At 32.2% G+C, this 26,107-nt stretch overlaps 2 protein-coding genes across 2 annotated transcripts; both read left to right on the top strand.

The window, feature by feature from the left end:
- The first annotated feature begins 7,752 nt into the window (after positions 1-7,752).
- On the top strand, positions 7,753-9,397 carry LOC117907780 (UDP-glycosyltransferase 88F5-like). The gene has a single exon (XM_034821430.1). The coding sequence runs from the start codon at positions 7,841-7,843 to the stop codon at positions 9,290-9,292; it is 1,452 nt and encodes a 483-aa protein (XP_034677321.1). The 5' UTR covers positions 7,753-7,840; the 3' UTR covers positions 9,293-9,397.
- A 9,647-nt stretch (positions 9,398-19,044) lies between these two features.
- LOC117906141 (UDP-glycosyltransferase 88F5-like) lies at positions 19,045-20,621 on the top strand. The gene has a single exon (XM_034819097.1). It carries the CDS (start codon positions 19,065-19,067, stop codon positions 20,514-20,516), a length of 1,452 nt encoding a protein of 483 aa, XP_034674988.1. The 5' UTR covers positions 19,045-19,064; the 3' UTR covers positions 20,517-20,621.
- The last annotated feature ends 5,486 nt before the right edge of the window (positions 20,622-26,107 follow it).

Below are 26,107 nucleotides of genomic sequence, written 5' to 3'. Positions count from 1 at the left end.
GACCCCTAGCTCGAACGGTCAAGGTTACCTTTTGCTGTTTTTGACTCCCGAGCTTAGAAACCTATAAATTGAGAGCTCCACTTCATTTATTGACAAGAGAACGCTTACAATCAATTGTCTACCTACCTGTTCTTGACCAAAAATCTCTCATTTCTTTCTTAGTGCATTAAATCATCACTTGCATATCCTTTAGTGCACTCTTGTGTGTCATCCTAGCTTTGTCATGTATTTGAGTTATCCTTAAGCTAGGTTGAGGGATTTTTTCTTGTAAAATCTAAGTGTTGAAGCCTTCAAGAGGTTTGAATCTTGAAGAGATTGTGTAAGAGCCAATTGGAGCCGGAATCCAAGTGTAAAAAGATTAGAAGCTTGATTGAAGCTTCAAGTTAGTAGAACTCTCACTCGGTTAGGAGATTGAGGAAAGTGGACGTAGGCAAGAAAGTGTCGAACCACTATAAAACCCGAGTTTGAATTTTCTAACTCTATCTCTTTATTTTGTTTATATTCTGCTTGAACTTGTTGTGATTGAAAAGATTTTAAAAGATTTTTTCTTAATTAAGCATAGCTTTTATTTTCTCAGTCTAATTCAAATAAAATGGTTGTATGATAATAGTAAAACCTAAAATTTCTTTTTTTTTTTTTTTTTCTCAAATGTGTGTTGGAGATTAGGATTCTTTAAGTTTATTTTCATCTCCATCCCAAATAACAATTTAAACATGGTGGGACAAATTAGTTTATATTGAAATATAATAATAGTTTTTTGTGCAATTACTCATAATATGGGAGAATTTCACTACTCCCATTCCACTGTTAGGGTGCGTTCAATCTTTAGACAGCGAAGATTGTTATAAGGCTTACAAATATTGGTCTAGTAGTTGGGTTCTTTGTCCAGTTGTCATGAAATAATTTCGGGAAACTTGTGTTTTGGGTTAGTAATATGAAAAATATATGAAATTGGAAACCCAACTTTTGACTTTTTAATATAACTATTCTAATCCCAAAAATAATATGGGATTCATGCACTCTCAACTTAGTTGTTAGTCTATATCCAAATTGCCCTCTTATTTCCTCCAGCTCAACTTCCACATCAGATAATAAATAAATAAATAATATAAAAAAAATTGAAAAACATCCTACATTTTTCTCTCTACCCTAGTCAACACTAACGTTGAATAGAAGATTCCATCCTCTATCTACTTCTCTTTGTCTTGAAACCCAAAAATATAGAAACCCTAACACCTTTCCTTGTGTTGATCTGAATCTGAAAAATCCAAATCCCATAAAAAAAAAAAAAAAAAAAAAAAAAATGAACCTCTTATTTTACCAAATATTCCCGGAATCACAAGAATACGGTGAAACTTAACCCTAACCTTTTCTTGTCAGAACTAGACGATGCAGATCGAAGGGCATGGGATACCCATCATCATCGACTTCTTTACATATGTTTCAGTCGCACTGCACTTTCTAAGCTCTTTCATTTCCAAACATAAGTTTCCCATTGGGTATTACCCAATTTCAATTTGGTAGCATCGTCTGTCCCTTCACAAACAATGTTTTATCTATAATAAAGAGACGAAATGGTGGCTTCAGCTATATCAGTTTCCTTGAGTTTCTCTATTGTTTCTCACAACATGTCTTCATCTATTTCATTCTTTTATCTCAGGTTGAATTGAATTTTGTTTTGTCCACAACTTCATTTTTTTTTTTTCCTTCTGTTTGCTAACAATACTTTTTTGATATCTTGTTAATTGGTTCTATTAAGAACGAGGTTGTTGTACATTGTGAGAATGTAAACCTAGATTAAGATTCATTTGGGGTTCGACTAAATGTTCACTTGATTTAATAACAGTTCTTTTTAGCTCATTACCCCCAATTTGTAGTATACATTGTGTTAATTTGACTTCATTGTCCTAGTTTCTTGAGGACTACGACAGAAGCAAAAATAAATGATGATATTGATCAAGTGATCATGCTAACTGCATATTGATTGAATTTAGATATTTGTTTTAAAAGATGTTAATTAGCACCTAAACATGACTTCTTCTTTTTCCCTTTCAAATTGAAAGTATATATTGAGATAGTAATTATTCAAGTTAAATATGGCGTTGTTTCTAGGATTATTTAGTAAAACTTTTGGGTTAAGTCTAAAGGTTGACAAACGGGATTGCCATATTGGTAATCCGAGGTGCACTTCTTTTATCCTTCTGCTTAAATTGTTGCGTCATGCATTATTTTAAGACTTTTCAACAAATTGAAATTATAAAAAACATTTTTAATGGTGGTGGTGCTAGTTATTTTTTTGGTGTTGTGAGTATGCTACTTTCATGTTGATGGTTTCACTCAGAAAAGTTATGTTTACACATGAAATTGAATTCTTTCTAAAGGTAGTGTCACTTATCATTATTGCCATGACCATCATTTTTATCATTATTTAATATTTGTTGTTATGAATATCACAATCTCTATTACTACTTATTATGGGAAACCTAGGCTATATTCACTAAAGAGTTGGAGTAATCCTTAGTTGCTTAGAAACTTTTGGAAGATTATCATCAATAGACTTAGTTACAGGAGCTTTTAAATTGTTTTCTTTATAGCCTATTAAAGTTGAGGAGGGTTACATTTTGCAAATCTTCGGTTGTTGCCCTATTGGTTGTGTACATTTTTATAAGATCATTGGTTTTTTACATATAAGCATGAGAATGAGAATTTTCATGGTTGGAGAAGAAACAAAGAGGAAAATTCCTAGCCAATGACTAAAAAATTAGAATTTAAAGGGTGTTGAATAAATATAAGGGATCGAAGTGTGTGTGTGTGTTGGAATTGCATATATACCTTGTGGACAGTATAACTGTACATGGAGTTCAAGCTTCATTTTGATGAATTTCAAGTTAAATAACCTGCTTTTGCAAGGTGTTAGTTGAAGGTCAACAATTTTGTAATTAATTGGGCTTAAGGAAAAGCCATAATTGCACTACACATGATGTGTGGAGTTAGGGGAAATAGATGATGATTGTAGGCCTTGTGACACATCTATTAAATGATGGGGCACAACTAGATTGAGGCAAATTATTGTATTTTTATTATTTTTTCCATTAAATTTGCCAAAATCAGTGATGTATACTTTAATGCACTATGTGTTTAATTAGTGTGGTCAATCGGTTAACATATGGTATAGTGGTGATTATACCTTAGGTACTACCTTAGTAACCTTTAGGTACCATCTTAATCTACCTTAGGTACTATCTTACTTAAACTTGGGTACTAACCTATGTGAAGCCCCGAAACTTCATTTATGAGCCATAATCACAACATTAGTAAACATTGGGTAGTTCTTTTGCCAACCTTAGGCAATCGGTTTGTGGAACCATATGACCCACATGTGGCATTCAATCTTAATGGAACTTAGAACATATTTGGTGCCACATAGAACTGAGCATGGCATTAGATGTTAAATTAGTGAGGTCGGTTGGTTCACCTTTGGTCTAGTGATGACAGTCCCTTAGGTACTACCTTAACCATCCTTAAGTACTATCTTAATCAACCTTAGGTACTACCTTAGTGAACTTTAGGTACTACCTTAACATACCTAGAGTACTACTTGTGTGAACCTTAGCAAACTTCATTTGTGAACATTAGGTGTTCATTTGCCAATCTTAGGCAGTTGGTTTGTTAAGCGTAGGACCCACAAGTGGTTTTCAATCCGAACAGAACTTACAACATATTCGGTTCCACATAGAATTGAGCATGGCATTATGTGTTAAATTGGTGTGGTCAATTGGTTCACCTTTGGTATAGTGGTAACTATACCTTAGATACTACCCTAGTAACCCTTAGGTACTACCTTAAGCAACCTTATATACTACCTTAGTGAACCTTAGGTATTACCTTAATGAACCTTGGGTACTATCTTAGTAAACCTTAAGGACTACCTTAATGAACCTTGGGTACTACCTTAACGAACCTTGGGTACTACCTTAGTGGACCTTGGGTACTACCTTAGTGGACCTTAGGTACTGCCTTGGTGAACCTTAGGTACTACATTAGTGAACCTTAGATATTACCTTGGTGAACCTTTGGTATTGCTTTGATGAACCTTAGGTACTGCCTTGGTGAACCTTAGATACTACCTTAATGCACCTTGGGTACTACCTTAATGCACCTTGGGTACCACTTTAATCAACTTTGTGTACTACCTTAATGCACATTGGGTACTGCTTTAATCAACCTTGTGTACTACCTTAATGCACCTTAAGTACCTCATTTGTGAACCTTATGTAGTTCCTTTGTCCACCATAGGACTTATCTTTGGCATTCAATGATGATACAATCCATGATTTCAAGATCAATTAAGAAAGTGTTTAAGTATTTAATTATGATTGTGGAAATACCATAGTTACTACAATTTTACTTATGATTGTAGTTATATAGGCTTTGTTCTACATCACTCATACTATGACCCCACACAAAATGCCTTGTTTTTTTTTTTTTGTTGTAAATTGGCTATTATACTTGATTTCTACTTGCATATAATTTATTTTTTTACCTAGTTTTTAATTATCTTAAAAATATTGTTTTTCCCAGCCCTCTAGCACTATGCATATGGTCTTGATTGCATTCTTCTTAAAGTAGATGATGTTTACTCTATGAGTCTTTGAAAATTTTATGCAAATTTCATTTTCATACCCTACAGCTGCAAGGTTGGTCATACTATTGGGAATAAACTTCTGGATTGTTTGGTCATGGTGGTATGCAAACTTATGTCTTCCCCCTTAAAGTAGGAACTAATGAAATGTTCAAAAGTGTTTATTTCTCTACTTTACTTGTGCCTATGGTGCATTCCTCTACAACACAATATTGTTAGTCATCAAGAGTATGTCATTTACTCTATAGTCATCCTGATCCACACTTCCTGAATTAGACTATTTTATTTTGTGATGATTGATAGATAACATTTTTTTTGTTCATTTTTACCTTTTAGCTGTTTTTCAAAGCAGAGGTCCATGAGGACGGCAAAAATGCAAAGACAGAAGATTTGTGGAGTATTCGTTCAAAAGAATCTGGCATTCAAGTGAAATCAATTATTGACACTTGGATAAAGTAAAAATAATATCTTATTATTTTTGTAAAATCCAAACATGCTTTTGTTATAGGTTTTTACATTATATGTACTTATAAATTCATATATTTGATGTATTGCTTGAGTAGTGCAATCCTAGGTTATGTTATCTAGTTTGTTTGTTGAGGGACAACGGATTCTTCCAATAATCTTATGTATTGGTTCACATAACAGAAGCAAAATTTTCCTTGTGGAAAAACAAGTTAGAACAATGGATATATCTTAACCGCTTTATTCTTATTATTTTAATTCGAGTTCATCCAAGGGAAATGATCATTGCAAATGCAAAAATCACTCATAGGTTAAAATTAACATTTAGTATACTATTTTCTATAGTACAAACTCTAAAATAATTATTTTGTTTGATAATCCCGCTTGGCATAGGTTAAGAATTCCTAACCCACTCTCGAATTAGACATATCGATAGATGAATAACCTATCCAAATTGCAAAAATAGTAAGATTTGATCAATTTGCAGGGGAATCCATTATTTAGCACAATCTGCACTTCTACATGTAGCTTATCTCTAAATTCTTGGAAGTTAGATTTGAAGAATTATTACAAAAAATTTATGTTCAAATCACTAGTGTTTACTTCAAAAGATTTTATCAATTTTTAGAATTATATGTTTTAAAGTTATCATCCTTTAGATGTGTAAAAGAAGGCATTAGGCAACATGTTCTGCATTTTTAAGTCATATTCCATGCTTTTATTATGTCCAAAAAGTTGCAGAGCATGATTGAATAAGAAAAAATAGGTTGTCTTGATAGTTGGTTAATCTTACAATGGATGATGGACAAAGAACAAATCTAAACCAAAAGAAATGAAATCCCGTTCCTTATAAAATGGGGTTATTTATTTTTGGCAAAAATTGACGATGATGCCTTAGTGACATCTGGTTTTTGAATATTGGTGGCATGGGAAATGTTATTTTACTAACATTCTTTTACGGCTTCATCTTCTAGATTCCAAGATCACTTTAGTCTAACCCTTAATCTTTTCCTACCATCCATTTTTTTTGCAAGGAAGATTGAAGAATCTGCAAAAAGGTGGAACAAAATCTTAAAATTTTCTTTTCTTTCAACCAAACAAAACACAATAGAAAAAGTATCTCTTTTCTCAAACCAAGACCTTTTCAAATATTTATTCCAACACACACCTAATGAACAAACCAAAAACACAACCAAAACAAACAAGCTCTTGTGTATCAATACATTTATTCAATCTTATTTTATAGATGATTTGATCACATATGTGTAAGAGGACAACTTCATCTCTAATTTGATAGCAGCAACCGACTAATCATTAGCTTGTTGGTGACCACATTTCAGGAACTGCTTCCTTTATTGTTTCCAACAATGCAAACTTTGTAACCTATATGATCCGAATAATTTATTTTTTGGGTTCAAAAATTGTTTGTAAATCATTAAATTGAAAGAGTTGTAGCATCTTGAAAATTTCATATACTTTATAATAACTATATATACCTCATAGTGTTCATCAAGGCCACTAGATTTGTAGTGAACAACACCTAATTTCTTTAAGGTATAGTCTCTCATTGTCACTTTGTTGGCTTTTCGATGTTGAATAGTTGATTCACAAGTCTGCACGAAGTTACAAAAAGAATCAGATGTGGAAAATTTGTTAAATTTTGCAGCGTGTAATTTAACATTTTGATATACAGACATGTATTTTTCATGGTTGAAGTTGGTTGGATGGGAATAATGAGAAGATTTGTTTGAAAAATATTTTCAAAGATTATCCCTTTTATAAACTATGTAAATTTTGTATGATCATGTTGACTACTTTGTGATTTTCAAATGACAAGAGACTAAAGAAAAGGTAGTTGAGGAAGACCAATAATGTAGTCTTTGGATGGTTGCAGGGGAGGCATGTTAGACCACTAGAAAATTATTGGAGGGCACTTTTCATTTTTTGTAAGAACATTATAAATTTATAATATAAGATCCAATAGTTATATAATTCACATATTCTATCTTGGTGGGGTTTGGTTCAAAAGCTCACCTATATTTTGAGCTATAAAGGTTCACACCTATAGATGATTAGAATATTTTTTTTTCCAAGTATTGTAATGTTCAGAATCCTCAAATTTTGTATATGGTCATCTTTAATAACCCATTTGGAGGTGGGGAGAAGAGTAACCAACCATAAAATATAAAAATAAAAAACAGTCATGGCATAGGACTTGAGCTTTGGGTTCTTCTCCAGGGGAACCTTTGAGTCTTTCAAGAATGAGAATAGTTTTTTAGCTTATGGAGCAATCTCAATTATTCTACAAAAATTGAATCCAACACTTCCCAATCAAAAACCAAAACTTTATTCAATTTTTATACATCATCAAGAAATAAGGTAATTATCAATGTGTGGAGAAGAATAAGGGAGGACATTTTTTACATTAAAAAAAACATCAGCCAAGAGTGTATGAAGACCCAAATATTTTTGGGAATAAAGTTCTTAATTTGAAATAAGAATAGTTGGGTTCATATTTTCATAATAATATTTTAATATGGGAGGATAATAACCAAAGTTTCCAATAATTTAATGGAGCTGTTGACAGGCAACGTGTGGCAGGGAACAAAATGTCGGCACGTACTTTGATGCAGACTATTGGTTCAACAATGCGTTGACTGAGCTTAACACTGAGGTGATCTGAAAGTTCTCTTTCTGAGATTGTTCAATCCAGAGATCCAACACTAAGCAACAATGGATGATGCAATAGTCCTGTATCCAGCTCCACTCATCGGCCATGTGGTGTCCATGATAGAGCTAGGCAAGCTCATCCTTCGCCGTTACTCCCACAGATTCTCCATCACCATTCTCCTCTCCACTGGCCCTTTTGACACCCCGGCCACCACCTCTTACATTGACCACATCTCCCAAACCAATCCTTCTATCTCTTTCCACCGCTTCCCCTATCTCTCGGTCGACACCTCTTCTTCCACTCGCAGTATCGTCGCTGTCTTCTTTGAATTCTTCCGTCTCAGTGCCTCTAATGTCCTCCATTCTCTCCAGCAACTCTCCAAAACTTCCACCGTTCAGGCATTCATCATCGACTACTTTTGCGCTTCAGCTCTTCCTGTTGCTCGTGACCTTGGAATTCCCACTTTCCACTTCCTCACCGGCAGTGCTGCTGCTGTTGCGGCTTTCCTCTACTTTCCGACAATTCACAAACAGTATGAGAGCAGCAATAAGAGCTTCAAGGACATGCCCACTACCTTTATACACTTTCCTGGGTTGCCTCCGCTACAAGCCACTCGAATGCTTCAACCATGGCTCAACCGAGACGACCCCGCCTATTATGATATGCTACACTTCTCAGAGCTTTTGCCAAAATCCGATGGACTTTTGATAAATACAATCGATGACCTGGAGCCAATAGCCGTTAAGACAATCAGGGAGGGGACATGTGTTCCCAATGGGCCAACTCCTCCAGTTTACTGCATCGGCCCTTTGATTGCTGATACTGGTGAAGATGAAAGCAATAGTGCTGGTAGTATAGCTCGCCATGGTTGCTTGTCCTGGCTTGACACACAGCCAAGTCAGAGTGTTGTCTTCTTGTGCTTCGGGAGCAACGGAGCGTTCTCGCCCGCTCAGGTGAAGGAGATAGCTAATGGACTAGAAAGAAGTGGCAAGAGATTCTTGTGGGTGGTGAAGAACCCACCATCCAACGACAAAAGCAATCAGATTGCAGTGACGGCCGATGTTGATTTGGATGTTCTAATGCCAGAGGGGTTCCTGGAAAGAACCAAGGATAGGGGAATGGTGGTGAAGTCATGGGCGCCGCAGGTGGCGGTGTTGAACCACCCATCGGTAGGTGGATTTGTAACCCATTGCGGGTGGAACTCGGTGTTGGAGGCAGTGGTCGCAGGAGTGCCAATGGTGGCATGGCCTCTATATGCTGAGCAGCATCTGAATAAGGCTGTTCTTGTGGAGGATATGAAGATGGCTATTGGAGTGGAGCAGAGGGATGAGGATATGTTTGTGAGTGGAGCTGAGGTGGAGAGGAGAGTGAGAGAGTTGATGGAGTGTAAAGAGGGGAGGGAGCTGAGAGAAAGAAGCAGGAAGATGAGAGAGATGGCTTTGGCAGCTTGGAAAGAGGGGGGTTCATCCACCACTGCCCTTGCCAAATTGGCTGATATCTGGAGTCAAGATTGATTGGAATGTATCTGAATCTAGCTTGCTTTTATCTTTGTAATTAGAACAAATCTATATATGTTTGAATCTTTGCTTCTTCCTATCAGTGAGCAGTTGGACGAGAAACATTGTGTAACTCATCATCAAGAAAAGTTACTAAAAGACTCAAAACACAAACACTCCTAAAATTAATGCTTGATAATGAATGGGCAAAGGAGAAGATCATAGGGTCATTCATAATCAACAAAGGTAATTTGGGTTTTCAAATATTGTTGACATTTCAAAACATGATATTTCTATACAATTAGTAGCTGATAATGGATGATCAAAGGATGGTTTGATATAGGATTGATAAAAATAAAAAATTAAATTAAATTAAATTAAAAAAATTTTAAAAATTTTAAAAATTTAAAAATTTAAAAATAAAATAAAATAAAAGAGGAAGGGCAAGTAAGGTCTTCTAAGGATAATTATAAGGACTTTGGTATAAAAGAAATGGGTAGATGGGCAAAGGATAATCACCCTTATTCCTGTATCAACTTTATACCAAAGAGTTGAATTTCTCCATCATATTTGTCAGACTCCTTGAAGCTGCTGGAATAAAAGGATAATTATCCATATAAAGTTGATAAAGAAATGGGTGGATGGCAGCAATGTAGGCTCGTGAGTCGTCCCGTCCCATCCCATCACATCACATCCCACATCCCATCTCAATTATTTAGGTTTATTTTCATTATCATCTTAAAATAATAATAATAATAATAATAATAAATATAACAAGTAAGCCAAGTTTTTTTAATATTTTTAAAATTTTATCTAAAAAAATTTATAAATAATAAATATTATAAACGTTTTATAACTTTTTTTTATGAGAAATACTTTTAATTATATATGTGTTAAAAAGGAAAAATTAAAAAAAATTGAATTAAAATAATTTTTTATTTAATTATATATATAAATGGGGTGAGGAGAGAGGAGAAAAGGTAAAAGTTGAACCAATTTTGTCTCGAAGTTGAAAAACCTTTTGAAATTCGTTTCAAAATCATTTATTTTTATCTCTAAATTGTCTTATTAAGGATATACGGGTATATAACATTTGTTTTATCTTAACTAGTAACAATTAATATCCTTTGTTGAATAGTGATGAAAAATTTGTGTGGTGGGTTAGTAATTTGCTTTTTTTTTTGGAAAAAAAAATTTCTAGATCGGGTTTTAATACTATACTATTCCATCCATTTAATTAAAAAATTAAATAAAAATATTTTAATATCAATTCTTTCCATTTTTCTTTTTATGTTGTATAAAATAAAATATAAGTTTATCACTCATAATAATAAAATAGTAAATTTATGAAATTTTGTTTTATAAATTATACTTATTTTAGTATGATTAAAAGTTAAAGAAATAATAATAAACAGCTTTTAAACAAGGTGAAATGGGCATGGAAATCCCAAACCCATTCCATCTCGTCCGGATATGGATTTGGAATAAACATAAGAATATGTAAAAAAAAATGAGAATATATTTAAGAAAAAGTCAAAATGGGTTTGACCAACTTGTTGCTCTCCAACATCGAATATCCATGTTGAACCCTATTTAAGGAGAGATATAGAATCATCCACGTAAAAAGTAGAAAGGCACTCTCATAAATATTTTCATAAATCTAGAGGAATAAAAAAAATAAAATATTAACATTGATTCTCACAATATTTGAAAATCAAATATTGATAATATTTAATTTTGATAATATTTGATTTTCAAATATTTAATTAAATATTATTTGACTCTCTTAATTTAAGAATATTTTCCTATATGTTAGAAATAGTGTTTATTTCTTCCCTTGTATAAACCATATATATTTTTGTATAAAGTTCCAAAGAAAGAAATTGAAATTTCATCGCCAACTGATCAAACTTTACATGGTATTAGCCAAAAAGAAAAAATGTCTTCTTCTTTATCACTTTCTTCTTTCCCAAACATAGAATCTGAACTCAATATTCTGTCATTTTATCAATGCTCTAGTTTCATCTTTATCAAGTTAAACACCACAAATTTCCTACTATGGCAAAATCAAATCACTCTCTATCATCTATTAAATGGAGAAAAACCTACTAAAGAAATTAAGGATGATGAGGGAAACAAAAACCCTAACCCGTACCAACTATAAATGTTTTGAGTATGATCTTTGATGTTGAAACGGCATATAGAGTGTGGATGTCTCTTGAAAAACAGTTGTTTCCCATTACAATGGAAAAAAAAAATGAATCAGAAAAATATGTTTATGACTCTCAAAAATGGTTATAGTCTCTTAAAGAATATTTAAGAAACTTTAAAAATACATGTGACAATCTCAATGCAATCAACAAGTCAATTTCAGATCAAGACAAAGTTTTCCGGTTTGCTATGGCTTAAGACAAAGGTACGGAATTTTTTGACTTGCTATGTTTACTAAACTACCCATTCTTCCTTTAAACAGTTTGTGCTAGCTCTTCAAGGATATGAACAATCACTCATCGCCTAAAAGAAGGATGAGAAAATGTTCTTAGAGCATGATGAAGTTTTCTTTGGATAATGAGGTTGTGGCCGAAGTGGTCGAGTGGGTAAAAGAAATTTCAACTCGAAGGGAAGAGATTCACACCTACTAGCTCAAATAATGGCAATAAGGTAACTTGTCAAATATGGAAAAAGACCAAACCATTTTGCTATTAATTGTTGGTATAGGTTTGATTATTCCTATCAACCTAATGATTTTCCACAAGCCCTTGCTACTTTTGCTATGAACAAATCAAAGAATAAGTCCTTTATTATTGTTGATTCTAGTGCTACCTCACATATGATAAATGATGTAGGCAATTTTTTTCATATTAAATTATATGATGAGAATGATGTTATTTATGTTAGAGCTAGAAATAGTCCACCAATTTCTCATAATGAATATGCTTGTGTTCTTACAAATGAAGGAAAATTGGATTTAAAAGATGTATTAGTAATCCCTAATTTGATGAAAAAGAAAAAAATGGTTATCTATTGGAAAATTTACCGCAAATAATCTATGTACCTTTAAATTTTCTTCATCTACCATTACTGTTAAAAACCAAAATCAAAGGACGGTAGTGAAGGGCTATAAAAAAGGATGACTATATACTCTGAATGGAAACTATCAAGAGATATTTAGTGCAATAAAGAAAGGTGGTTCTTCATCAATTTTGCATCAACGACTTGGACATCCAAATTCGAAGATTTTTTTCTTGTTAAAGGAAAAAAAAAGTTATTGATATTGGGTAATTAAACCTTTTATCTACGACCATAGATTTCATGATCACGTGTCCTTAAAATTACCCAAGGGGACACACTATAAAAAATGGGACAAATAATGTGAAAATGGTGCGAAGAATATGAAAAATGATACAAACATTGTGAGGAAAGATACAAAGAATATGAAAAAGAGTATGAGCAATGTAAGAGAGGGTGTAAAAAAGGGTACTCTCTTACATTATTCATACCATCCCTTATATTGTTTGTATCCTTTCTAATAGTCTTTGTATCATCTCTCACGTTCTATATATCCTTCCTCACATTGTTAGGATTTTTTTCTCATATTTTTTATACCTTCCTTCACATTATTGGTACTCTTTCTCATATACTTTGTATCATCTCTTATATTATTTGTATCATTTTTCACATTATTCGTACATTATCTTATATTTTTCATACTCTACCTCACATTTGTTGTACTCTTTCTCTCTTATTATTCATACCCTTTTTTACATTGTTTGTACCATTTCTTATATTATTCATATCCTCTCTCACATTATTTGTATCAGCTCTTACAATTTTATTTTATTTTATCATCTCTCACAATATTCATATCATCTCTCACATTATCCATACCATACCTCGTATTACTTGTATCCTCTCTTACATTCTTTGTACCATCTTTCACATTGTTCATACCTGTCTCGCATTTTCCATGCCCCCTCTCACATTTTTTGTATCTTACCTCACATTATTCATACCTTCTTTCATGTTCTTTGTATCATCTCTCATATTGTTTGCACCCGTCTTACATTATTTGTATCTTCTCTCATATTATTTGTACCATTTCACATTCTTTACACATTTCCTCACATTATTCACTCTTTCTCACACTTTTCATACCCTCTTTGGCATTATTCATACATTGTTTCACATTTTTTTATACCTTCTCTAACATTAGTCGTACCCTCTCTTTCATTTTTTGTATCCTCCCTCACATTATTTGTACTCTTCCTAATCATATTGTGCGTACTCTCCCTCATATCATTCGTACCCCCTCTCACATGGTTCATATCATTTCTTACATTTTTTACACCCTTTTTCACCTATTTGTTTTATAATAAAAATATGATTTAAAATTTAAAAATGTCATGAATAATATTTTAATTAGAATCCTTAAAGTACAAAAAAAAATGACATAAAAAATTGAAATTATTACAAATATGACTAAGTTAACTCAATTTGACTAATAATAAAATTATGGGAAAATTGTGTTTTGGGCCTAGCTGAGCCCAAAAATTAATGTATGGTCCATATAAGTTTCATATTTAAGCCCAACACCCAATAAAAGAGTGGAAATTGAGAGTAAGGATATTGTCTTTAAAAAATCCCTAAAATACCCTTTATTATTAAATGAAAAAACTAACCAATCACCTCACCTTTCTCATTCTTTCTTTGACTCTTTTGCCCTTCTCTCACCTATTTAATAGTGGAACCAACTTGAATCATTTTTCTTCATCAAATATGAAAGATGGTTAAAAATTATTACTACCAAATATATTTTTGAAGTGAATAACTTTTCAATACCTTATCAAATATTATTCTTTTTTTCAAACTTACATAATATATAATAAATATCATTCTTTATTTCAAACATATATTATTTCTTATATATATTAAATAATTTTTAAACACCTCCTAAAATATTAGTATTATTTGTTTACTCTAACTTGTAAATTAGATATTATCAAATATTATATTTTTTCAAATTTATAGAACATATAATAAATACTTTTTAAATACCTCATAAAATATTATTAATCTTTTTTTCTAACTTGCAAATTAGACACATGGTGTTTATTATTTTTTTGAATATAATGTAAATACTCACATGCATATATATATATATATATATAATATTAATCAAGAAGACAATATTTATAATACTAATTTACCAACCTTCCAATAATTTTGAAAATGTAAATAGAGTAATTGACCGAATTAAAGTCTTCAAAAATATTCAAAATTTCTCCATTCCAAAATTACCTAATTGCTCTCCACACTAATCCTAAATATTTTTTAATAAAGATTTAAATATTTAAAACCATTAAAATAAATACTTTCTTATTAAAGCAATTTTTTCAAAGTAATAAGATAAAAATCATGAAATCTTCAAAACTATAATAACAACAAATATTTTTAACTTTAAAACTAATTTCATAATTTAAATTAATGATTTTAAAAAATAAAAATGTTATAAAAATAATTTTTTTTATTTTTAATGCCATTTAAATATGATTTTTTTAATCTCTATTGATAACAATGAAATTATATTTACAAAGGCAAAATAGTAAAAATATATATTTCATTTAGTTTGCTTATAATGAACAATTCAAACATGATTAATTTTAATTTTATTTCCTATGTGTTAATTTTTGTAGATAATGTCTTAATGACATAGTTTGGTAAAAAAAAAGAAAAACAAAATTATCAATAATCGTTTTAATGTCAAATTCAAGTTATTTAAAAATCGTATAAAACTAACCTATTAGAAGCCTTATACACCCTTGTACACTTAGCACATTTCCCTTGTACAGTTAGTGTAATATCCTTGTACAGTTAGTGTAATACCTTTGTACAATGACACAAATTTCATATATCTCCTAATTTATATATCTATGTAGGTGTATTAATCATATTTTCAATGGTTTGGCTGAGAAAATGGTGGATGACTTAGGGTCAATTTTTTTCCCCAAATATCATTATTGGGAAAAATATTAGAATTTTCATGTAAGAGTTAAATAAAGTGAATGACATAGGTGTACAATCATTGGGTGACAAGAAAAATAAAAAAGTAGTTTAGAATCAATTAAAATCATTCACAAAGGGTAATATTGTACACCTTTGTATAATTAGTACATTTCCCTTGTACAGTTAGTATAATACCCTTGTACAATGACACAAATTTTATATTCCTCCTAAGTTATGTGTCCACGTAGGAGTGTTTAACCATATTTTCAATGATTTAGTTGAGAAGATGGTAGATGATTTAAGGTCAAAAAAAATTTTCTCCAAATATTATTATTATGGAAAATATTGGAATTTCCATGCGGGAATTAAATAAAGTGCATGACATATATGTACAATTCATGAGTGCTAAAAAAAATAAAGGAATGACTCATAATCAATTATAATATTTCACAAAGGGTAGCATTGTACACCTTTGTACACTTAGTACATTTTCTTTATACAGTTAGTGTAATACAATTGTACAATGATGCAATAAATAAATAAATAAAATTTATTATTTTTTTATTTTCATATAAAAAAAAATAGTACTAAACAAGGTTTTCAATTTCATTTTAAAAAATAGTTTTCATTTTTTTATTAAAAATATTTTCAAAAAGAGACAATATAGAAAATAAAAATTATTATTAAAAATAAAAAATAAAAACTAGAAAAATATTTTAAAACCAAACTCAAATATAATCTATATAATTTTTAACTACTTGTTTTCATCTAAAATAAGTAAATATACATTTCAACCCTTTTATATAAGAAAAATTCAATCTCTACTATGTATTGATATAATCCACTTCTAAAGTTTGGTCATATGAAAACATTTTAATTGAGTACTTAAAATAAAAACTTTCCATCCATCCTCTTTCTTTCTTTTTCTTTTTCTTATTTTAATAAATTTTCAATTAATTCAAATCATTAAAATAATTCCTTAATAAACAAATTTGTAACATTTCATATAACTTATTACTAAAAGTCATGTTCAAAAAGTTATTAAAATAAGGAAGAAAGAAGATTAAAAAAAAATAAACATTTTATTTTATAATAGTAAAAAAAAACTTTAAAAAACTTTTTAATATAAAAAAAAATTAAAATAGTGAATATATTTATTTTAAATAGTATTTTAATCATTAAATTATTTACTTCTAAAATATAAAAGATAAAAATAAATGTAAAATGTAATTTTTATTTATTTAAATTAATAATTTTTTAGAAAGTATTTTCCAAAATAGTCTTTGAATCATTAATATGATTTTTGTTTATTTATAATTTAAAAATTTAAAAATAATTTTGATTTTTCAATTATTTATAAAAGAGTTTAAAAAAATAATGAAAAATCCAAAAATTGTTAAATAAGAAAGAATAGTGGCATGTGAAGAGTGGTAGAATAAAGACAAAAATGAATCAAGTGGGTACTTTTGTCTATTCCCATCTCATATCCTTGAAATCAATTATAGGTGTTTAAAGGACCCTTTATTAATTACCAAAGCCAAATGGGTCTAAAGCCCAATTCTCCCTAAAATTATAAAAAATTCTTAAATCTAAATCAATTAAATATTCAAATACTATTTAACATTTAAATAGCACTTATATTATATCAAATATTATCCAGAGACTTTTAATCACTTGAAGAGTATTCTTCAAGAAATACATTTTTTTTTTTATTTCCTTCTTCAAAACATGTCAAACTTAATCTTCCAATTTAATCTATAAAAACTCTCATATCACATGTTTTCCAAACAATATGCTAATCATAGCAATTTAAGTTTCATATTCAATTATTATCTCTTTTTGTGTATTTAATTAATGAGAATACAATGCTAGTTTGTAGAATTTTCTTATTTTAGACAAGGGTTAGACATCCTATTCAATAGGAGGCAATATATTATGAGATGCATGCGATTTTCTCTCTTCAAAATATTGAAATTTGTTAAAAACAATTAATTGATAACAAATACGACTAAGGCATCTCAAATAGACTAAGGATAAACTCATTAAAAAAATTCAAAATTTAAATCCTATTAATCATTAAATATTCAAATACTATTTAACGTAAAACTTCTACCAACAAAAAATATCAAATATTACTTTAACACTTTTAATCACTTGAAATCCTTTATAGGGATGGCAATGGAGCAGGTTTTTTCGGGTACCCACCCTGTCCCGCCCCTAATGGGACAAGTTTCAATTTTAATAAATGGGTTTGGGATGGGTTTGAAATTTTTTTTTAAAACCCAAGGCAAGTTCAGATGTTGGTTCGAGTATTGCCTTGTTTCGTCTCATCCCAATTATATATAAAATTAATTTTTTTTTAATTAATTTAATTTAATTTTTATTTTACTATTTTTAATATATATAGATAATAATAATAAAAATTAATAAAATAAGTTATAAAAAAATATAATATATTTAACTATTTATAAAATATATTTATTTTAATATAATTAAAAATTCAAAAAAAAAATTAAACAGGGCAAGTCAGAGCGGGTATGAGAATTTATCATATTAGCCCCGTTTAAGTTTTTAAATGGGATAGAGACGAGAATTATTTTGAATAAATGGGGCAGAGTTGGGATGGGACGACCCGTCTCAAACCCACCCCATTGTCATCCCTAATCCTTCCTACAATATCTTCTTCAAGATTTTTTTTTTTTTTTTTTTTTTTTTGTCTTCTCTTCTTCAAAACATATGATCAATGAAAAAAAAATATAAAAATATTGAATTAAAAACAAATTAATAACAAATATGACTAAATTATCTCACTGATAAACTCATAAAAAAATTCCAAAACCTAAATATTATGAATCATTACATATTAAATACTATTCAACATAATGTTTCTACTTACAATGTTACATTTAGATGAAAAAAAAAGTATCAAATCTTCCTAGTATCTTTTTCAAGTGACATAATTTTTTTTCTTTCCTTTTTCAATAAATATCAAACTTGATCTTCAAATTTAATTTATTAAGACTTTGATCCCTAATATTTTAACATATTTTCCAAACAATACGATAGCCGGAGCTATTTAATTTTCATATTAAATTATTATCTCTATTTTATCTTTAATTAATGATAGTTGACGAAATTTTCTTATTTTAAATAAGTTAGATATTTCATCAAATAACAAATGATATTTGATAATAAATTACAAAGATAAAAACTAAAATATTTATATACATATGAGATTGCATGTGATTTTTTTCTCATCAACGAGTAATGTTTACCCATTTAATAAGTTTTTCTTTCAATTTTTTAACCATATATATTTTACATGTGTAATCTTAATAGTGGGTCAAACATGGATAGATACTCCCAAAGTGAAAAGTGGATACCAAAGAACAACCCTAACCGTAGCTTTTCTTTTCAAATTCATTCACCATACCTTAAAATATATGATAGAGAGTATGGGAAATGCGTAAACCACTCTTTTTATTAGCTTCTTAGCAATTGGTTAAGTAATAGGTTCTTTAGATTCTTTTAATTGCAACAAAGTATATATTGTTTTATTACCCTAATTAATCTTTTTAAATTCCAACTTGCTTCAATTCCAAACTCTATTTATTTGTTTAGTATAGTTTTCGTTTTCTTATTGTTGAAAATATTAAATAATTATAGCATTATATAAAATATAATAACCATTATACAAAAGGTATAAACTTGACTTAGACGCTTAAAAATTATTTTCATTGCCAAATTTCAAGAAAGAGTCATCAGGTTAAAGATCCCAAAAACAACAATGGAGGATACAATAGTCCTGTATCCAGCTCCAGGCATCGGTCATGTGGTGTCCATGATAGAGTTAGGCAAGCTCATCCTTCGTCGTTACTCCCACAGATTCTCCATCACCATTCTCCTCGCCCCCGGCCCTTTTGACACTCAGGCAACCACCTCTTACATTGACCACATCTCCCAAACCAATCCTTCCATCTTTTTCCACCGCTTTCCCTATCTCTCGGTTGACACCTCTTCTTCCACTCGCAGTCACCTCGCTGTCTTGTTTGAGTTCATCCGTCTCAGTGCCTCTAATGTCCTCCATTCCCTCCAGCAACTCTCCAGAGCTTCCACCATTCGGGCATTCATCATCGACTACTTTTGCGCTTCAGCTCTTCCTATGGGTCGTGGCCTTGGAATTCCCACTTACTACTTCCTCACCTCCGGTGCTGCTTCTATTGCTGCCGTCCTCTACTTTCCGACAATTCACAAACAGACAGAGAGCAGCAATAAGAGCTTCAAGGACATGCCCACTACCTTTATACACTTTCCTGGGTTGCCTCCGCTACAAGCCACTCGAATGCTTCAACCATTGCTCAACCGAGACGACCCCGCCTATGATGATATGCTATACTTCTCAGAGCTTTTTCCCAAATCCGATGGACTTGTGATAAATACATTCGATGACCTTGAGCCGATAGCCCTTAAGACAATCAGAGAGGGGACATGTGTTCCCAATGGGCCAACTCCGTTAGTTTACTGCATCGGCCCTTTGATTGCTGATACTGGTGAAGATGAAAGCAATATTTCTGGTAATAAAGCTCGTCACGGTTGCTTGTCCTGGCTTGACACACAGCCAAGTCAGAGTGTTGTCTTCTTGTGCTTCGGGTGCAAGGGAACGTTCTCTCCCGCTCAGATGAAGGAGATAGCTAATGGACTGGAAAGAAGTGGCAAGAGATTCTTGTGGGTGGTGAAGAACCCACCATCCACCGACAAAAGCAAGCGGATTGCAGTGACGGCCGATGTTGATTTGAATGTTCTAATGCCAGAGGGGTTCCTGGAAAGAACCAAGGATAGGGGAATGGTGGTGGAGTCATGGGCGCCGCAGGTGGCGGTGCTGAATCACCCATCGGTGGGGGGATTTGTAACCCATTGCGGGTGGAACTCAGTGTTGGAGGCGGTGGTTGCAGGGGTGCCAATGGTGGCCTGGCCTCTTTATGCTGAGCAGCATCTGAATAAGGCAGCTCTGGTGGAGGTTATGAAGATGGCTATTGGAGTGGAGCAGAGGGATGAGGATATGTTTGTGAGTGGAGCTGAGGTGGAGAGGAGAGTGAGAGAGTTGATGGAGTGTGAAGAGGGGAGGGAGCTGAGAGAAAGAAGCAGGAAGATGAGAGAGATGGCTTTGGCAGCTTGGAAAGAGGGGGGTTCATCCACCACTGCCCTTGCCAAATTGGCTGATATCTGGAGTCAAGATTGATTGGAATGTATCTGAATCTAGCTTGCTTTTATCTTTGTAATTAGAACAAATCTATATATGTTTGAATCTTTGCTTCTTCCTATCAGTGAGCAGTTGGACGAGAAACATTGTGTAACTCATCATCAAGAAAAGTTACTAAAAGACTCAAAACACAAACACTCCTAAAATTAATGCTTGATAATGAATGGGCAAAGGAGAAGATCATAGGGTCATTCATAATCAACAAAGGTAATTTGGGTTTTCAAATATTGTTGACATTTCAAAACATGATATTTCTATACAATTAGTAGCTGATAATGGATGATCAAAGGATGGTTTGATATAGGATTGATAAAAATAAAAAAATTAAATTAAATAAAATTAAAATTTTAAATTTTAAAAATTAAAAAATAAAATAAAATAAAAAGAGGAAGGGCAAGTAAGGTGTTCTAAGGATAATTATAAGGACTTTGGTATAAAAGAAATGGGTAGATGGGCAAAGGATAATCACCCTTATTCCTGTATCAACTTTATACCAAAGAGTTCAATTTCTCCATCATATTTGTCGACTCCTTGAAGCTGCTGGAATAAAAGGATAATTATCCTTATAAAGTTGATAAAGAAATGGGTGGATGGCAACAATGTAGGCCCATGAGTCGTCCCGTCCCATCCCATCACATCCCATCTCAATTATTTAGGCCTATTTTCATTGTCATCTCAAAAATAATAATAATAATAAACATTGCAAGGTAAGCCAAGTTTAAGGCAAGTTTTTTTAATATTTTTAAAATTTTATCTAAAAAAATTTATAAATAATAAATATTATAAACTTTTTATAACTTTTTTTATGAGAAATACTTTTAATTTTATATGTGTTAAAAAGGAAAAAATTTTTAAAAATTGAATTAAAATAATTTTTTATTTAATTATATATATAAATGGGGTGAGGAGGAGAAAAGGTAAAAGTTGAACCAATTTTGCCTCGGACTTCAAAACCCAAACCCATTCCATGTAATTTGGATATGGATTTGGAACAAAAATAAGAATATGTTAAAAAAAATGAGAATATATTTAAGAAAAAGTCAAAATGGGTTTGACCCAACTTGTTGCTCCCTAACTTTGAATATCCATATTGAGCACTATTATAGGAAATATTCAAGAAAATATATGGAATCAAGCACATAAAAAAGTATAAAGGCACTCTCATAAATATTTTCATAAATCTAGAGGAATAAAAAATAATCAAATATTAACAATATTTGATTCTCACAATATTTGGAAATCAAATATAAAATAAATTGGAAATCTATTGTATATTCAATCTGTCAACTTAATAAGGGAAGAAGATACATATATACAAAACATTGGTTAGCCTATTCTAGGAATCTATGTGCAAGTGAATAAGTTACAATCAATCAAAAATAATCTCCTATATACAATTAATCTCATCCTAAAATTATGGGATTCTTGATTATTTTCCCATAATACTCTCCCTCAAGTTGAAGTGTATGTCAAGAACGCCAAACTTGTTGAGAAGGGAATGAAAAATTGATGAACTAAATGGCTTAGTGGACAAATTAGCAAATTGGCAAGCAGATGGAACATGAGCAGTTACTATGGCACCTGACTGAATTCGTTCTCGAACAACATGGCAATCGATTTCTATATGCTTGGTACATTCATGGTAAACTGGATTAGCAACAATATGGAGTGTTGCTTTACTATCATAGAATAGTTTGGTTGGTTGTGAGTGTTCTACCTGCAAGTCATCCAACAAATACTTGAGCCATATAAGTTCACACATAATGGAAGCCATTGCTCGATATTCTAATTCAACTGATGACCTTAACATTGTTGTCTATTTCTTAGTTTTCCATGAAATAAGAGCTCTTCCAAGAAAAATGCAATAACCAATCACAGATCGTCTTATGATCGAACACCAAGCCCAATCTGCATCACAAAATCCCCTTAGTAGCAAAATTCCTTTGGTAGGAAAATATAATCCTTGTCCAGGTGCACCTTTAAGATACCATAGAAGATGATGAACAACATCCAAATGAAGCTTTCTTGGTTCTTGCATAAACTGGCTTAAAATGTGAACTAGATAACTTATCTTTGGCCTTGTAATGGTAAAATAAATGAGTTGTCTGACCAATCTTCTGTAAGTGGATGGATTCTTCAATAAATCTCCTACTGTGGGCAGGAGTTCATTATTTTCTTCCATAGGTGTCAACAATGGTTTGGTCCCAAGCAAGCCTGCTTCATCTAAGATATCAAGAGTGTATTTTCGTTGAGATATCGAAATACCATCAATAGAACAAGCAACTTCAATACCAAGGAAATATCGTAATTGACTGAGGTCCTTGATGAGAAATTTGGTGTGGAGAGACTCCTTAAGAGCTACAATTACATTCTCATCATTGTCGATGATGAACATGTCGTCTACATAGATGAGCATAGCTATGAAGGAATTACCAGAGATCTTTGTGAAAAGTGAATGATAAGCTCTTGATTTATGGAAACCATCTTATTGAATTGTGGCAGAAATTTTCTGAAACTAGCTAAGGGAGGCTTGTTTAAGCCCATATAATGACTTGTTGAGTCAACATACCATAGGTGTCTCTCCCTATCGACGAAAACCAGGAGACAATTGCATATAGACTTCTTCAAGCAGATCAACATGGAGAAAGGCATTTTGAACATCCATTTGGTGAAGTGACCAATGTCGGACAATAGCTACAACAAGTAAACATCAAACTGTAGTTAACTTAGCCACAAGAGAAAATGTCTCCTTATAGTCAATCCCTTCATGTTGAGTGAAGCCTTTCGCGACCAACCAACTTTGTATCGCTCAACTATGCCATCAGAGTTATATTTGATCTTATACACCTATTTGCTCTCAATCAGACGATGATCGAAAGGGAGAGGTATGAGTGTCCAAGTGTGATTTTGTTCAAGAGCATGGAGTTCTGCAGCCATAGTTTCCTGCCATTTTAGATCCAATATTGCTTGTTCATAAGTTGTAGGTTCCACATGAGTGGTGATGGCATAAAAAAAAAATCTGATATTTTGGTGAGAGTTTTGCATAGGAAATATACCGAGTCAAAGGGTGACGTGTACCTGAAAAAGAAGAAGATTGGTTGGAAGCAACCTTGGCTGTGTGGCAGAGATGAAAATTTCGAAGTTGGACATTTGGTTGCTTGATACGATTAGAACGACGAGTGGTAGGAGGTAGAGGTGACACAATGGTTCCAAGATCAAGTGTAAGTTCATTGGACATAGACTCGAGGGATGAAAGTAAGGGTGGTAGAGACAAAGACTGATCATCAGCTTAGGGTTTGGTTGTCTCTATGGTTATGGGTTCATATGAGGTTTGTGGTAAAGGAAGAACGACCACATCATGTTGCTCTTCTTGTGGATTATTATGGAATAGAAATATATGTTCATGAAAGACAACATCTCGGGAAGAAAAAAATTTATTATTTTTAATATCATAAACCCAATAACCCTTTTAACCAAAAGGATAACCAACAAATATGTAGCGACGAGCTCTTTGATCAAATTTATGTGTGGGTAAGAGATTGGTTATATGAAGGTAGCTTGTTATAGAGAAGTTGGTATGGCGATTTGTGAGAAAAAAATGGTGTAGGTAAGTGATTGATTGTTTAAACACTTTCCTCCCAAAATTTTAATGGTGGGTTTGCTTGAAAACGAAGAGCTCTTCCCACATTTAAAAGATGACGATGTTTCCTCTCAACCACCCTATTTTGTTGGGGGGTGTAAGCACATGAATGATGGTAATTGATCCCCTTAGTTTCCAAATACTGTTTCATAGAGGAAATTTTAGTCTCATCATTAGTTTGAAGAGTTTTAATGCAACGATTAAATTGTGTTTCCACGCAAGAAATGAATGATTGTAATATCCCTTGTGTTTCATATTTAAAACTCATGAGATGTATCCAAGTATATCGGGTATGATCATCAACAATTGTTAGGAAATAATGAGCCTCAGAATGAGAATTTATTCGATGTGGTCCCCAAATATCACAATGTATCAAATCAAAAGGCGCGTGAGAAGAAATAAAACTAGATGGAAAGGACAAATGAGTTTGTTTGGATAAAGGGAAAATTTCACAAACATGATTGGAATCAAAATAAATTTCAGGATTAATTTTAGCAAGAACTTGAAGAGGACCGGATGATAGGTGCCCAAGACGTTGATGCCAAAGATCAAAATGTTTGTGAATGGCGTAAGCCAAGGCTGGATTTTGGTCTTGTGCGAGGTAGTAGAGGTCATTATGTTGCTTGCCCAAGCCAATCGTCTTCCTCGTAGTAGTGTCCTGCACAACACAAAAATAAAAAAAGAACATCACTATACATTGTAATGCCTGTGTTAGTTTACTAACTGATAGTAAATTAACTTGAAATTGTGGAACTTTGAGTACATCATTAAGTTTAATGTGGGGGGTAATATGCAATGAACCAATTGACTCAATATGTGCTTGACCACCATCTGGAAAACTAATGGTAGTGGTCTTGGGCAAATATTTTGGATCTAATAATTCAGTTGAGGAAGTCACATGATCCGTGGTTCCACTATTAATAATCCAACACATATTTTTAAGTGTGGGCAATCCAAAATAATTTTGGATGATGGCATATTTATACCTGTGGCATTTGCAAAATGCTGTGAATTACCACCATTGTTTTTCTGAATCATAGCCATCAATTGGTTATATTCCTCAGTTGTGAGCCTTGGTCCATCACTTGTTGGAAGAAATTTCGTTTATCTCCACAGCCTTATTTGTTTCCACTTTCACATTGTTTGCATTTGAGTGACATTGATTGGAAGGCTTCACGTTCTTCACATGAAGCTTGTGGCCAATTGGAAAGCCATGTAGGTAGTAACCCTTCTCAATGTTGTGATAATCACGATCATAATAAGAGCAATGCAGTGGAGTCTTTTGCTTTTGAACCTAGTGTGCTGAAGTCGCCTTATTGTCTCGATCTGCAAGCATGGTATAGAGGTTCTTGTTCCCATGACTGAGAGAAACTTCAACCTATTTTTCTTGTTGAAGGACAAGTGAGTAAACTTGATGTGTATCGGGTAGAGGTTGCATCAATAAGATTTGTCCACGAATGGCAGCATAACTACCATTCAATCCCATGAGAAACTGCATAACTCTCTCTTTCTCATCATTTTCCTAAAGTTCATCTAATCCTCCACAAGAACAGGATAACACTTCATGATAGGATGAAAGTTCGTCTCAAAAAGCTTTAAGCTTTGTGTAGTAAACCGAAATTGATTGTTGCCCCTGCCTATGTTCCACAATGTCTCGCTTGATCCGATAAATTCTTGAATTGTTTCCTTGAAAAAAAAAAGTTCTTGTAGATCTGCCCATATTTCTACTGCAATGTTTCTACATAAATCACATTGCTGGCTTTGTCTGGATGAATGGAATTCAATAACCATGAGATCACCATATCATTGCATTGTTGCCAAGAAGGAAAACTTTCATTAGTCGAAGAGGGTGGCTTAATGGAACCTATGACGAATCCAATTTTGTATTTAGCACTCAAACTGATTCTCATAGCCCGACTCTATGTGTTGT

The sequence above is a fragment of the Vitis riparia genome, chromosome 18 (assembly GCF_004353265.1).
Source record: "Vitis riparia cultivar Riparia Gloire de Montpellier isolate 1030 chromosome 18, EGFV_Vit.rip_1.0, whole genome shotgun sequence".
NCBI classification, from domain to species: domain Eukaryota; kingdom Viridiplantae; phylum Streptophyta; class Magnoliopsida; order Vitales; family Vitaceae; genus Vitis; species Vitis riparia.
This window is presented reverse-complemented; position numbering and strand designations above follow the sequence as displayed.

Bases quoted from the DNA above. Each gene is read 5' to 3' on its own strand.
- LOC117907780 (XM_034821430.1), top strand. From the start codon at position 7,841: ATGGATGATGCAATAGTCCTGTATCCAGCTCCACTCATCGGCCATGTG.
- LOC117906141 (XM_034819097.1), top strand. From the start codon at position 19,065: ATGGAGGATACAATAGTCCTGTATCCAGCTCCAGGCATCGGTCATGTG.